Below are 15,564 nucleotides of genomic sequence, written 5' to 3'. Positions count from 1 at the left end.
AATTGTAAAAATTATAGACTCCCATAAATAAAAACCAAGAGTTGCATTTTTTGAATAAAAAAGTCGTTAAAAATCTGAAAGAATTTATATCCTCCCAAGAAGAAATAATGAGCGCTCAAAAAAAGGTCTGACAATGTTTTCCTGGACAATTCTACATGATTAATAGAGCCTTAAGTATTATTGTTGTAAGTTGTCATGTCAAAAACAAACTTTACAACTTGGGGGGGGGGAGGTCTGGGTGGGGGGGAGGGAGGCTGGGAAGGGATGGGAAGGGTAAACAAAGGAGGAGGCTACAATGCTTGATAAGAAATGTACTCACTATCTTGCCCATGTAATTGTAACCCCTCTGTACAGTATTTTCACACACAAAAAAGTATTATTGTTGTAACAAAGCATTAACCTCCAAGAATTAAATTAATGCAAATTCCACATCATACCAATATCCAGGTGATAAAACTCACTTTGTGTAATTAAATTATCTTTTATTGCCTTATTTTATACAAATACAGAAGTTTATTCCTTTCATTTGTTCATTTAACAAATATTTTTCAGTATCCTAATTGGCTAGCTCTTAGATAAATAGTGCAGAAAATAGGATTCTTCCTCTTATAGAACTTAGCAATTCTCCTAAAACCCAGCTTTTATCCATCCTACGCAGTCTCTACACTCAGCAATGCCATACGACTGTTGGGATATGTTGGGATGTGTGACCTTTTGAACATTGCAACTGTCTTTCTCATGTGTAGCCTAAATGCAAATTGCTTAATTTGATTATTCAAATACAATGAGAACAAACACATAGTATGTATTATTTTTGATTACAAGTGCCTATTCTGGTTCATCTTGCTTTTGAGATGGTTCATCTTGCTTTTGAGTTCATTTGGTACAATTTATTTTGCTAGAATCTTGAAGCCTAAGATTGACAACAAGCATATTGTGTTTTATTTTCTCAGAAATATGAGAAAGAGTTCCAAGCATAGGTAAACTACATCATTTATTCACCCATTCATTCTCTTTTAGCATATGTTTGTTAAATAAAACAAAGATCCTTGTTAGGATGACATGTGCATTCTTGCCAAGGGAAGTAGATAAAGAATGGTAAAACTTTGAAAGAAAGAGAACAGAACAGTTTAAGTACAGATGGGAATCGACAAGGGGTTGAGTAACAGGTTGAACTTGTGGTTGAGGTAGACGTCACTGAGTAGAGACTTGAAGTATTGGAAGGCATGCTCTAAATATCAAGAACAGTTGGAGCTGGGTGCCAGTGGCTCACACAATTGCACTCCTAGCTACTCAGGAGGCTGAAATCTGAGGATTGTGGTTCAAAACCAGCCCAGGCAAGAAAATCCATTAGACTATTTCCAATTAACCAGCAACAAGCTGGAAGTGGAACTATAGGTCACTGCCTGAGTTCAAGCTCCAGTACTGGCATGCACGTGCGTGTGCACACATACATGCACGCTCACACACAAACACAGACATGTACGCACATGCACACCTACAAGGCTGGAGCAGAAACATCAAGGAGAAACATGAGTTTGAGCAGCCATGACAGCACTGTAGCTGAACAGTGAGAACGAGGACACAGCAGAGAGAAGGTGACCAGGTGCCCAGTAAACAGAAGAGTAGATTAGGTAGAAGAACACATGGACTGTGGCCAAGTGTGAAACAGAAAAACCTTCACAGAACTTTGAGCAGAGAAATATAATCTGATTTATATTTTAAAAGGCTGAGTCCTCCTGTCTTGTTGAGAATAAAAACAGTGAAGCATGCTGGCAGGAAATCTTGGCAGGAAGCAATCACAGAGCTCCAAGGGGGTAATGATGGTTATGACTAGGCTTGTGGAGAAGGGTGGTGAAGTTCTCTCTTATTTTGAATGTACAGTTGATAGAATTTACTGATGGGTTGAAGATGGCATGTAAAAGCAAGAGAAGAATCAAGGTGTCCACATTTAGAAGCCAGTGTAAAATATACCACTCAAAGTTTGACTGCCCTTTAATTCTCTATTTCTCTTATTTCTTGGTCCTCTTCTTGGAATCGTGTGTGTGTGTGTGTGTGTGTGTGTGTGTGTGTGTGTGTGTGTGTGTGTGCGCGCGCGCGCGCGTGCGCACACGTGGTTTGGTTTTGGTTTAGTAGTAACCTTTTGGGAACATACTGGGTGTTAGATGTTTTGGGAGTTCAGAGTAGGATAATTACTTTGTCAATTGTGGTCTTGGGGGGATAATGTAATTGAAAAGCTGGATGACAGGTGAAATGGATCAGGGATTCTGCAAAGAAGGGACGTTTTCATCTGGCCTGAAGGTTCCACATGAAGCCAGTGTGACATGCTCTTTGAGCATAATGTAGGCCTTGCCAAATTGAGATGGCATTTTAGGCTATTACTTGAACCTGCACAGAAGAGTTAGTGTAGGTTAGCAGAGCGAATGACTGTGGGGAGAGGTTGCATAAAACGTCCTCATATTTCAGAGTGCCTGGAACAAAGGAAGTAAAAGAGGACTGAAGTGTCAGCACGGGTGCGACATTTAATAGGACTGTCAGACTAGCTAGGTGGCAAAGGTACTACACTGCCATTAACAAGGGGCCAGTTGTGCCAAGACTGAAATAGGAAAATCCAGAGTAAGGATCATCTCCGAAAGTCCTTACATTCAGATTACACAGGAACATGTGGAGGGGAATGCAGAGATCATTTCTTTTGGCAAAGAATTCATATGTCCCCATTTACTTAGCATTGGGATGAAGGGCTAACGTATGACCTTCAGTTTTCTTGCAATATGATTATGACTTGTGTGATCTTAGAGGCTGTTTGGAAGGCAAGGAAGATGGTAGAGAGAAAGCTCATTCCTTTAATAAAAAAGTAAAAAGTCCAGCAATATTTTATTAAGTTACAAAAGGTCTTCAAAGATTTACAGAAATTTTCAAAACTCATTTGAGGCCAGAGTCACAAATAACCACCTGCTCCAGTCCTGCTCAGTTCCTCTTCTCAAGACTGAATCTACTTGCAGTCTGGCTTCTCTGACTGGAAACTTCTTCCGATATTTTCCTTAATGGAGCACAGAGGCACAGGAGGTGAGGAGAAGGTCACTACTTTGAAGGTCTATGAAGCTTAAAATGTTCTGGCTACAGCTTTCAGCTGAACCAATTTTGTTTTCCATGGTCAAGTCTAACCCAACAAAATCTTGGGAGTATGCCCAAGGAGTTTGTATTGAATATCTGAATTTTCATAGGCAAAAAAGCAAAAGAATTGATTATTTTGGCAGAGCACACATTGTCAGCAAGGTGTTTCTTCACTCTTCCTGGAGTTTCCTGAGGTGTGAGCAATAATGAGAAACAAACACAAGCATTGGGAAGAAGTTTCCAGAAAAGAGCTCCTTCCAGAAGGACATTTTTCAGTGTCCTTGGTGGAAGGGCTGGGTAGAGTACTTTGAGGGGAGACAGCATGTTTACTAATGAATATGAATAGCATTTCCTTATGGGCCATATATTTTTTTCCAGTAGGAAATGGATAATCTACTATGACATTTCAGTGGGCTGGAACAAGATAGATAAATCAAATACAAGTGGCCCTGTTTCTTTTTCAAGTGAAAGATAAATGCCTTAATGGGTTAGCAATCATGAAATATATATAAGTATTTGTAATACGGTACTACGTCCTAATACCATCTGTCAAAAGATGCTATTTATTCAGCCACTGAAATGAGAACAGATTTTTCTTGCACATTACGAGGAGGAAGTGCATTCTCATGTTAGCGAGTCTGCACGTCCTGGGCCAGCGAGTCCTAATGAGATGCCAATGTTGACAAGCCATGGGATCTTGATACGATGGCTTAATTGTGCTTTTCCCATTGATAAAATGGTATCACAATAATCTTGTCTCTTAATGGCATCTAGTTCATCAAAGATGGTAATATATGGAAAATGCTCTGCCAAGTGCCTAACACATATAAGCGCTCAATAAATAATAGTATCCTTATTCCATGGCCAAAATTGGCTGCGCACAAAATGAGCAGTTTTAAAGTACTTGGAATGTCTGGAGTGAATGTTTTTAGAAGAATTCCTCAGGAACTAACTTAATGACTAAAATTCAGACACAGGATTGGTCTCAATAGACTGGGTTATACTGAAATAAAAAATATTTCCCAAATAATAGAAATATTTAGAAATAGAAAAAAAAATAGAAATATTTCCCAAACAATACATTATCTCTTCCCTCCCTTTCGCTCTTCTCCCTTCTCCTTCCCTCTCCTTTCCTCTCCTTCTCTTTCCTCTTCTTTTCTTTCCTTTCCTTTTTGCCAGTTCCAGGGTTTGAATTCAAGGCCTTATGCTTGTTCAGCTGGTGCTCTATCACTTGAGCCATACCTCAGTCCAGTCTTTGGCTGACTTTGGAGGGACTTTTCCTGAGCTAGATTCAAACTACCATCTTCTGGATCTCAGCCTCTCAGGTAGCTAGGATTGTAGGCATGAGCTCTCAGTGCCCAGGAAACACATTGTATTTTTTGGTTATTCTCCACATCTATTAAAGATCCACAGAGCTCCAGGCTGCTTCACCACTGCTGCTGCTGCTGCTGCTGTTTATGCATAAGAGAGAAGGAAAGTTCTAGAAGGCCTTGAATCAGCAAATGAGAATTCTTCCCTGAAAGTGGTGTATACTTTCCTTCCATTCACTATTCATCAGGCTCATGTGGCTTCATCTGTGCATGAGGCCGTTGTACTTCTGGAAGGTAGAAGCTGGGAATGATCACCATAGGGCCATAGGTGTGGTTGAAAACCAACTCATATCCAAAAGTTCCATGTGAGGTATTTTTTTTCTTATATGTTCCTCACTTTCTTTTTACTATCTTTAAGTAGTTGTATAAGGGAGTTTCCGTTTCACAACGCAATTTATAAATATAATATATCTTGATGTCACCCCTTTCAGTATTCTCAGCCATCCCTTTCCTACCCAGCCCTGCCCTCACTCTTTTGAGTTTTGTAGGACATTCATCTGATTCTTGTCTACATTTTCCCCTCTTCAAAGTTCAGCAAAAGAAACCACCAGGAAGTGGTACTTGGAAGGGATGGGTGGGGTCACGGGGAGAGGGGTAGATGAAATGTGAGGTATACTGTATTGCGTGAAAACTAACACTAGTAGTGATAGATGCACTTGTGAACTGATTGAGACAAGGATATCCCATTGGAGCTGATGGCCCACACCATGTGACATTGAGTTTTGGTGGATACCTGACCCTAAAAGCAGTACTATAGATTGAGTTCTGTTGTTAGAGATATCTAAAATCATATTTATTCTTGATGGCCTTCTTCCACCATCCAGGCTATTTTAAATGGCTTTATCTGTTTTAATCTCACATCTAGTGGGTTTAATGTGTTCTAACTGTATGGCTCCATTTGGCACGTCCTACGCTGTGGCTCAGAGGCACCATATAAAAATATTGTTATTGTTATAATGATGAGTTCAAGCACTGAAGGGGAAATTGTGGAATAACTTGACAGTGGAGCTATCATTTTTAGCAAAATGAAGTTTGGCTTATTACACTAGTGAGTCTTGGAAATCAAATGGTATCTTAGCAATGTATCTTAGCAATGGGCCAAAGAAGTCAAATAAAAACATTCAATACAACATTTTATATATTATAAAACAGATGTTTGCTTTTATTCTTGATATTTTGAAAAGTTATCCCTGTATCAGAAATTTAAAAGGAAGAAAGAGACAACAAATGAAAAAAAATGTCCCTGGTATATTTACCTTTAATTCTAGTTATGCTCACTTCCAGTGAGATGAGAATAGGCTGCTATATCCACTCATTGAATTCATCATGCTGTTGGGTTGTCAGTTAGCTCTGAGGCTGAGTGCTGCCATGGTTTTGGGAACGCATGGTGGAAGCTGGAGGCGCATGGGTCTCTGGAAAAAGGGACTATTTAGGTTCCCTGCCTCCTGATGATGTGATATTATGTTCCCATTACTTGAATATTCATTATGATTTCCCAACGCTTTTTGGCCACCTCTGTTTCCTGCAACTGTTTGCATTATTAAGTTGATCTGGCTTATAGCTATGTAGCTTGAAGTCTGGAGAGAGAGAAAGTGGCTTTGGGATGTTCATGTCGACTGGGTAGATTCCCTTTCAGTCGAAGAAATCAGGGCTGGTTTCTAAAAGGAGGCGAGACCAAAACAGTTGGAGTGTTGTTACCAAAGAGCCTCAAACCACAGATGGAAAACACTACTGGACTAGTCTGAAGAATTCTCTGGAGTGCCAGGCACCCGTTCTACTTGTGTCCTGAACCAAACAGCTTCCCACAGAGGACACAGCGAAGGCTTTATTTCTTCAGGGGAGGGTAGAGAGGAAGGCATTGCCTGACAGAAACCAGAAAAATAGGCATGTATTGCTGATCCTGACTCTGTCACTTCCAAAAGGAGAAAAGAAGAGTTAGCCATGGGTACATATGACAACACAAATCTGGAAGAACTCTGATGCAGAAAGAGGATAAAATGATGAGATGGTAAGGCAGGAAGCTGTTGTCAGCACCTTCTGCTTTAGGACTCCATGTCAAACAGCAGTGTTTTCTCCTTTCTTTGCTCTTTCCCTTCACAAGGGGCATGGCCCTCGACAAAGTGCTGGGCTTTTTAAAGCAAGACTACCTGGGTTTCATAGCTCTGCTCCTCCCTAGCTTTTTGACTTTGAACAAGAAACTTCCCTTCTTTCTTCAATGTCCTTTATTTGTTAAAGAAAATGTTATTCCAAGGACCTAAAAAAATCGAATGTGTAAGTCCACATACTCGTATCTGGCAGGTAGTCTATGTTTCTCAAAGGAGGTAAAAGAAATCTTGCATTTCCAAGGTTTCTTTAGCCACAACCAGTTAAAATGCAGGAGACTATACTCTCTAGTATATGTTCTGATATGGTTGGAGACGCTAACTGATCATCTCCTTTGTGTACTTGTAAGCCGTGTGTCCTGGACAACTGTCAGTCTTTCTCAAGTCTTTCTTTTAGCTGGCAAATGGGAAAGGGGTTATAATAAGGAATAAATAACATCAATATTTGAGAAGCACTTGTTATGAAATGTTGCATAAGAAATGGTTCCTCCCTATCTTTTCCCTCCACTTCGAGTAACTATGTCTCTGACAAAGATTTTAAGAATTTAAAATTTTTACTTTGAACTTGCCTTCATTAATCTAAAATGCAACCATCTTGTCAATGTTCTGGAACACTCATGTGTGAACTCCTGAGTTGACTGGACTCTGCTTGTGGTATCTGGGTTGCTAAGGTAAGCACAATTACAGAGAAGCACGTAGTGTGTGCCTGCTACTTTCTAAGGGATTCATGAGAAACAATTTCTATTAACCCTTAGATCTTTGCAACATAGGCACCACAATCACAATCACATTAAGATACCAAGAGACAGATCCATTGGATGAACTACCCAAGAGGTAGACTTGATATATGGCCAAGACACAATCTCAGCCACCTTGACATACTATTTCTCAGGAACAATATCCAGAGATTCAGCAGAGCTAGGTTTGCATTGGCTGTGTGTTTTTGCTCCACGAACCTCTTTTCTGGTGTGGAATAAAATGAATTAGTAAATACAAACATATCTGAGGTTCTTGTGAGGACAAGTAATAGAAAACAACTTCCCTTGGATCAGGCATGCAGGGTGCACTCACTATTAAGTAGTTTCAGCTACTGTTACCTATGACTTAGAAATGGTGGCGGGGCCCCTCCATATCTGTCTGTGCATTTGTGTGGACTGAAGTCTCTACCTCTCAGTTCCACAAAGTCTATCATTGCAGCTTCCCAGGGATGGACATAGGCAAAAACGGAACAACCAGGCATCATTTCCTCACATCATTTACAATCATTTTAGAGAAGGCCACAGATAAATTGCATATAATCCTCCCCTTGAAGCTGTGTGGAGCCCACAGCCATGCCAGCTAACCGCCCTTCCTGTGAGAGATGCACAAGACTATGTCCGATCGTTTAGGGAGACACTTTCCAAAGTAGAACTTCTGGCATCAGGTTAGATAGGAGTTGATTTGTTGAGATCTTGTGGGATGCCCATTTGTTTCCATGACTTTCTATCGGATAGTTTTGTTTTTTTTTTAAATTAAGATAGAGAGACAATGCTATGGCCCAATCAGCATAAGGAAACTGAGTTGCTTTTATAACTCTTTCCTTAAGGAACAGAGTTCTAAGGTTTTTCAAAAGGAAAACTGCCCTAATTTCTACCCTCGAGTCAGTGGAGGTTTATCTGTTGAAGCTAAGAATAGAGGCCTTTATTTGAAAATATTTCTAGTGCAACAGGTATTGGCTGCAAGCTTAGAGAGTAGAGTCAAGGCTGTATCAAATGACTTAATTTTAGAACTTCAGCATCAAGGATTTCAGAATGAATACAATTGCTTTGGAATTATAAAGTTTTTCAGCAAGGATCTTTTACTACTGATAAATAACTTCTAAATCCATATACACTTGCCAAATATATACCCTGGTTTTGAGACTTGCACTGCTAAGAACACATTCTCATCCCTCCTTGGATACTCCAACCTAGGATGTCCCAAAGAATCCTGGCTTCCCTTCCCTTCCCTTCCCTTCCCTTTTACATGATCCTGTCAGTTTTTCTCACCTTGTTGGTGGCAATCCTAATATTGATTTTTAATTTCAACCCATGGGATTCATTTTTGATTCTTCTTTCTCTCCCTACCCGAGGTTATGTGTTCACCAGCAAGCACTTTCATTCTGTCACCATCAGACATTTTGACACATCTCTTCTTCTTATGATCGACTAGAATTATCCAAGGCCAGGCCACTATCACCTTTCCTCTTTTACACAGAACATACATCAAACAGGTTGCGTTTTAGCTTACCAACAAGATGAATGGAAATCTTGTCGCTGTTTTGTGCAAAGCTCCAATGTCTTCCCACTGAAACCATGCCAAGATCCAACCTCAACACATTAACCTACTACCTCTGTGCACTGATCTCTCCTCCTTGCCTCTCTCTCAGACGCCATCTAGTATATCTCTTCCTATTATATAATTTCTATGGTTAGAATGCAAATTCTAGCCACAGTGGGTCTGTTCTTCAGCTTCCTAAATATCAATCCTCTAGACTAGACTCTACAGCCCAGACACTTCACAAATGAATAGTGCCACCAAAGATTCAACTTACCAATGACCTGGTCACAGTAAACACCTTTGACATATCCTGCTGATTACAGCCCTTTACTTCTGCAGCCCTTTCTATCACTGCTCCCTTGCCACGTTGATTTATAATAATTTTATAATTTTAATCAAATCTTAGCAACTTTTAAATTTACTTATTCATTGTCTGTCTCTCAACTCCTTAAGTAAATTCCATGAGAATAAGGGCCAAATATGGTTTTATTTTTTGGCTGATATATATCAATTATCTATCTATCTATCTATCTATTTATCTATTTATATCTCAGCTATCCCAAATTATTAGTCAGTGAGGGCAGAGGTAGCATTATGTAAGCTCTAAAGAGATACAGTATCTAAAGAGATACAGGTAACTAAATAGATAATTTAATATGTTGTGCTAAGTGTTGTTAAATAGAATACATAAGGTAAAATGTGCTTCAAAGGGATGTTCTTGGCATCACAGTAAAATTAATGTTCTTGCCCTGTATCCAACAATGAGTTAAAAATCTTGCCTCAATTTTGGATTTACTTCATATTTGGATCTTAATTTACCTGATGTGATTTTTTTTCTCTAGAATTTCTATTTTTTCTTGCACAATGTCATTTTTCTCCATTTTTCTAAAATTTTTATTACACCATTTAAACCGTTAGGCTTTTGATTTCCTTAGATTTGCCTTTCGATGGCCTCGGCTCTCCTCCTTGATGGCTATGTTGTTGGCACTCCTGCTCAGACTGGCAACCTGGCACCTTCCTTCCCCTAATTCTTAGGTAGATTTTACTAAATTAACAAAATTCCTCCTCCTCCTCCTCCTCCTCCTCCTCCTCCTCCCCCCTTCCTTTCCTCTTCCTCCTCCCCCTCCTTCTTGTACATTTAAAAGAAAATGTGAGAAGCCAGGCGCCAATGGTTCCTGCTTGTAATCCTACTACTCAGGAAGGTGAGATCTGAGCATCTTAGTTCAAAGCCAGCCCAGGCAGAGTCTTTTATCCTTGAGTCTTTTATCCACAATTAACCAGCAAAAACTGGAAGTAGAGATATGGTTCAAGCAATAAAGTGCTAGCCTTAAGCAAGCAAGCAAGCAAGAAAACAAACAAAACCCCTAAAGAACAGTGCCCAGCCTGGGGACAAGCCCTAGTATAGGAACTCACAAAAAGAAAATGTGAGAAGAATAAATGAAGTTCACTGAGCTTCAGAACAGAGAAAATACTCTTGTCATTGGTCTGTGGTACATGGCATGTGTTAGAAAGAGATTCAGTTTGCAGATGTTAGATTTGTATATAGTATCTCCTTCCGAAGTAGCATGTGCAGAAGTATTCTCATTCACAGAAACTTCTAGAGAGCTCAGAGCACATTTGCTGGCTTACACATGGATTTTATTTACACTTCCTCTGTGTCCTTAAGGCCACATTTTAAGGAGAGTGTATGGAATGAGCCCCTTCCCTGTGTATCAGTTAGCAGCTGATGTCGAGGATGATGTGTGTGTCTGGTTGGCAGGGTGTCTTCTTCTTCACCCACCACTCCATGAACATCCTCCCAGCACTGCATGCTGCCAGGAAAGAGCATGACCTTCCCCAACACAGCAGACGAGGACCCGGCCTCCAGCCAGGCCGAATGAGGATCTACGCCTCCCCACTAGAACTACCCAACTAGCTCTCAAGAGATAGAAATGTACTATTTCTGTAAAGTCTTCTTGGGACTACTACCAAATTTGTTCTCCTAAAGCCTGGGTCAAATGTGATATAAAAGACAGCCAGTAGAACGCCATGTGCTGAATAAGGTAATGAAGGTGGCACTTGTTGAAGCATGTTTTCTGATGTCCAGTTTATCTGTGGCAGGAGTGGAGAAGCCATGGGGTGTTATGGAGAGCGCTCGACTTCATTGTGAGAAAGTCTCAATAGATAATAATTTTCATCTTGACACAGTGGTTAGTCATGTGGCCTTCATGAAATCCATAGATTTCCAGGCTTTAGTATCCATGTGTGAAGAAGAGGAACAGAATTTACTCCAACTAATTGCCGGAAGTATTACTTGTACCAATTGTCAGAAATATTACCTGGTGTTCATAGTGACTTACCATTCAGCAAATAGCTGGCAGGAAGTGTCCTCTCTACCCCACCTCCTGCAAGCTCCACAGGGGATGTTGTGATGACTTTGGTAACCATGGTAGCCAGTAAGTTTTATGCCTTATTATGGGTTAGGAATGCTGGCTAGGTTCTTTCTGTCCATTTTCTCAATTAAATACCTTACCTCAAGTCTGTGTGGTAAAACATTATTATACCCAGTTAACAGCTGTGGAACAAGTTCAGAGCAGGTAAGTAATTTGTGTAAGATGACTCTGTTAGGAATTGTGAGTGCCAGAGTTGGGGATGTGGCTCAGTGGTAGCGCACTTGTCTAGCATGCAGGAAGCTCTGGGTTTAAACCACCAAAAAATAAAAGAAAGGAAGAAAGAAGGGAAGGATGGAAGGATGGGAGGAAGGAAGAAAAGTAAGCAAGCAAGAAAGAAAAAAATAAGTACCGAGATCTCAAATCAAGCTTCCTTGTCAATAAATCTGTTGCCAAAGACTCAAACTAGGCAGGGTCTGACTGGAGGCTGATCAATCTGAAATTTCTTGAGCTGTATCTTGAAACTGTTCAGTAGACATTTACTGGGACACTCTAGGTTGTCTTCACCCTGGGCCAGATGTCTAGCTTTAGAGAGACATCCTATATCTGTGGTCATGGTTCTCATCTTACCTCTGTGGGGCTTTGTGATAGGAAGCACATCTTCTGAAGAGGCCTAGAACCCACCAGTCACAACTATGTTGACAGCTGGCTGGTGCTGGGCAGGTCAGAAGACCTTTGCATGGTTGGATGGATCTGTGTCAGGAAAAGTCACATGTGAAAATGCTTTTCTTTTCAAAGGATGGTGTATGTACAAAGGTCTGGGTCTTCTAGACAATCACTGGAAACACCCTATGCTGCTTAGGTAATAAACTTCCAAACGCTAGTCACTAATGAGTTTCCTGATTTCACCCTCCTTAACAGGCCCGGCTGTGAGATACAGTAAGTTCCTGATGTCAGAGGCAGTGGCCCCCCCACTGCTCGGGCAGCACACAACTCACATCCTGAAGGAAATCCTCCAATATGATGACAAGGCCATCAGGGATCTGCTCAGTGCTGGAGTGGTGGCCCAACATGAAGCCGTGTGACCAAGGAAACCAGGATCCGAATGTCCTTTGCTGACAAAGACAATACTCTATCTAGATCCTTTTCCCCAAGTCTAATGCCACTGAGAATCAGATAGAATCCCTCTTGATATCATGCCTGCCATCTCTCTGGGAGGATCCTGGAATGAGTGAATATAGAGCCCTTCAAGTGTATGTCATTTTTTCATTCACAACCATTTTGTTTTCGGAATACAGGTTTAATTGTAGGTTGGTGAAATTTTTGATAAAGATTTAATTCTTTTGTTCTCAACCCCCAAAGAATCAGTAAGCATAAATAATGGATATATTAATTAGCTTAATTTGGTCCTCCTATAGTGTATACATGTGTGGAAACCTCACATCACATCCCACAGAATGTACAGATGGGAAAGATTGATGGAAGAAGGGATTTTGACCAGGAAACATGGACACATAAACGGACACGTCAAATCGAACCCCCCTTGTACAGCCATGTGAAGTTCAGAAAATTAAAATAATAATAAATTTTCTCTAAAAGGTTTTTTTTTTTTGTTTTTCTGGAAAAATACACTCCTCATCCTAATTACCTTACTGGCCTAAATATTTGCCTGTTCCACCCACACATCACTGAAAAAGAGCAGATCTCTTAATGTGTTCTACTTGTACAAAAAGAACTCATTTAAATCTCTGTTAGGAAGTCAAAGCAATAAGCAGAATGACAATCTGTGATGGATTTTAAATGGAATACCATAATTTTGAGCTTATGAACCCTCCCTTAAGCTGTAATGTAAGCCACGGACTTGTTGATGTTCTTTAAAAAGCTGAGCTCCAGTCTCTCCCTCTTGGGAGTATTTGCTTTGTTATATGTTTCTGGTGATTTCCTCATATGTGGCAGAAAATTAATGTCTCCCAGTGTTTTTAGGTGTAAGTATCTGCATAAATAGACAAGAAGTGTTCATCAGCAGATACCTTATTTTGAGCCACATCCACATGAAGCAGATTTTTTGAATGAAGATTAGAGAAGTCTTTGGGTATTAAATAATATGTAAACAATGCCAAGCAGAAGAAAGGTCGGAAAACATTTCTTGGCCACGTGAGCATCCACTGTAGACCACCCTGTCATGCCTCTCTATTTTAATTTGTCATAAGCTTCAAAGACTACAAAAAATAGCTTTTATCTGGAAGGTGAAAGTTGATGAGTTTAAATTTTTACTCAAACTGTGCAGCCTAGGTATAGACCAAGGAATGAGAGGCCCCTCCCTGAGAGTCCTTATGTCACCTAACAGGACCTGTTAGGAATACCTTAAAGCTGTATCATTGCATACAGAGGGTGATTGAAATTGAAATTACAGATGTCTGCCTCTCAAACTGTGACTTACAGCTAGTTTTCGTCCTGTGTTCTTTCCAACTACAATGGTTTGAGTCATTTATCCATGCTGTATGGACCCAAGTGTTTCCAGAATCTAGGATTCCAAATAAATTAAAAGAAAAAAGCTTGTCTTCTGACAGGGTCTCCAGAGGCTTTTTCTTTTTTCTTTTAGAAGAAAGCATATGAATTTTTTGAAACAATTATTGTCTTCCCTTCCCTGCTGTTTGTGGACATCTTATTCTGAAGAAGAACTGCTGTTACTAGTAACTGTCTCTAGTTAGGATTTCATCATACCCCAAAGTAATTTGAGGCTCCAGAGGCCTTTTTTCTCCCTACTTAATCTACAGACGATACACATTTACGCTGGTGGGAGAACAGGAATTGAGACAAAACATCTTTAGGTCAGTTCAGAAATCAATGCAAAGCTGGATGACAGAGAATTGGAAAAACCACATTATCTCGAGAAGACTTACCAGGTCCCTCCTGTTGATTCAAGTAGATACTACAACCTGAAAACTACTCAGTTATGGAAGAATAACTCTTATGTATCTGGCTAACTTTGTGCTGGCAGCAGCAGGGGTCAGGGGGTGGTGGTGGGAAGGAAGTCCTCATGATGCACATGATCAGAAAATGCCTCCAACTCTCACGTCAGCCCAAACTACAGTCTACAGATATGGCAGTGTCACCAGTGAAGCCAAGCCAAGGCCGTCAGTGTAGTCATGTATCTAATTACCCAGGCTTCACTTTCCCAGCTCAGAATGATTCAGGAGAACTCTTGATATGCTGGCTAACCATCCAACAGAAAGCACTTCTCCTACTGATACAGTGAAAGAAACAATTTCTATTTCAAGTTCAGATGGATAATTAGGCCTGAAAGAAACATTGTGCTTGCTGAAATTTCTAGCAATATGGCCCAGACCAAGTTAGGCTTCTAAACCCATGTGCTGTTTTAATGATTAAAACCTATTATACATTCCTGAAACTGAACACACTTTTACACCATTCTGTAGCCTGCTGGCTGGTTTGTGTCTTAGGTTGGCCTAAAAAACTGGGTTAATCATTATGGATTTGCGATGTGTCCACAAGCAAATGGGCTTTCTTCTTTTTTATTCTTTTTTCATGCTATGATTTTCTGTTTATTCAAGCATGATGTTCTCTAGCAAGCAGTCTGATACACTGATGGTATCCCTAGCAGAAGAGAAATGACCGTCACGGTGTAAGTACTCTAGTTACGTGGTAGAATCAGGTCTGTCTGTGATGCATCTACTAAGGTTAGATCTACAATAACAACTCAAGCAATGGAAGTCTTGAATTGGAAATGTCATTTGAGAGCCTTAAGTAGTATATGGACAGCCCCACCGGGGTGGAGGGGCTTTACCTGAAAAGTTTACAACCCCTGGATTTTAAGCCTTCTTTGGGAAATTTATGCCTACTTGTATCTCAGTGAATTTGCCATCTCATCATGCGAGAGAGTTATTTGTTCTATCTTTGGTATGTTGTGCATTTTAAAAGTTTTAAATGTTGTGTGTCTTGCTGATAGCTGTCCTACAAGACTCAGTGCTGCCTTCTACAAGATTCCTGCTACAGATAATTACCCTAAAGCCTTTCATAATGAATGACAGCAGAGCTGGCCAGCTCTTCAGATCTTAATCCTCTTAGTAATGTTCAAATTTGAGTGTCAATTGCAAAGAAGGTGTGTGTGTGTGTGTGTGTGTGTGTGTGTGTGTGTGTGTGTGTGCGCGTGTGTGTGTGTGTGTGTGTGTGTGCGTGTGTGTGTGTGTGTGTGTGCGTGTGTGTGTGTGTGTGTGTGTGTGTGTGTGTGTAGAGAGAGAGAGAGAGGCAGGGTGGGAGACTTTTGTACCCCATATCTTTATTGTTAGC

At 40.3% G+C, this 15,564-nt stretch overlaps 1 protein-coding gene across 2 annotated transcripts in view; it reads left to right on the top strand.

Annotated features, from left to right (window-relative positions):
• Nucleotides 1-13,820, top strand: part of Sugct (succinyl-CoA:glutarate-CoA transferase) — a 604,197-nt gene extending 590,377 nt beyond the window's left edge. For both annotated transcript variants that reach the window (XM_042695071.1, XM_042695070.1), the window contains one exon: nt 12,175-13,820. In XM_042695071.1, coding sequence (XP_042551005.1) covers nt 12,175-12,338 — 164 coding nt within the window. In that variant the 3' untranslated portion in view covers nt 12,339-13,820. The remainder of the gene's footprint in view (nt 1-12,174) is intronic.
• The last annotated feature ends 1,744 nt before the right edge of the window (nt 13,821-15,564 follow it).

The sequence above is a fragment of the Dipodomys spectabilis genome, unplaced genomic scaffold (assembly GCF_019054845.1).
Source record: "Dipodomys spectabilis isolate Male_0828 unplaced genomic scaffold, ASM1905484v1 ptg000178l, whole genome shotgun sequence".
Lineage (NCBI taxonomy): Eukaryota > Metazoa > Chordata > Mammalia > Rodentia > Heteromyidae > Dipodomys > Dipodomys spectabilis.
This window is presented reverse-complemented; position numbering and strand designations above follow the sequence as displayed.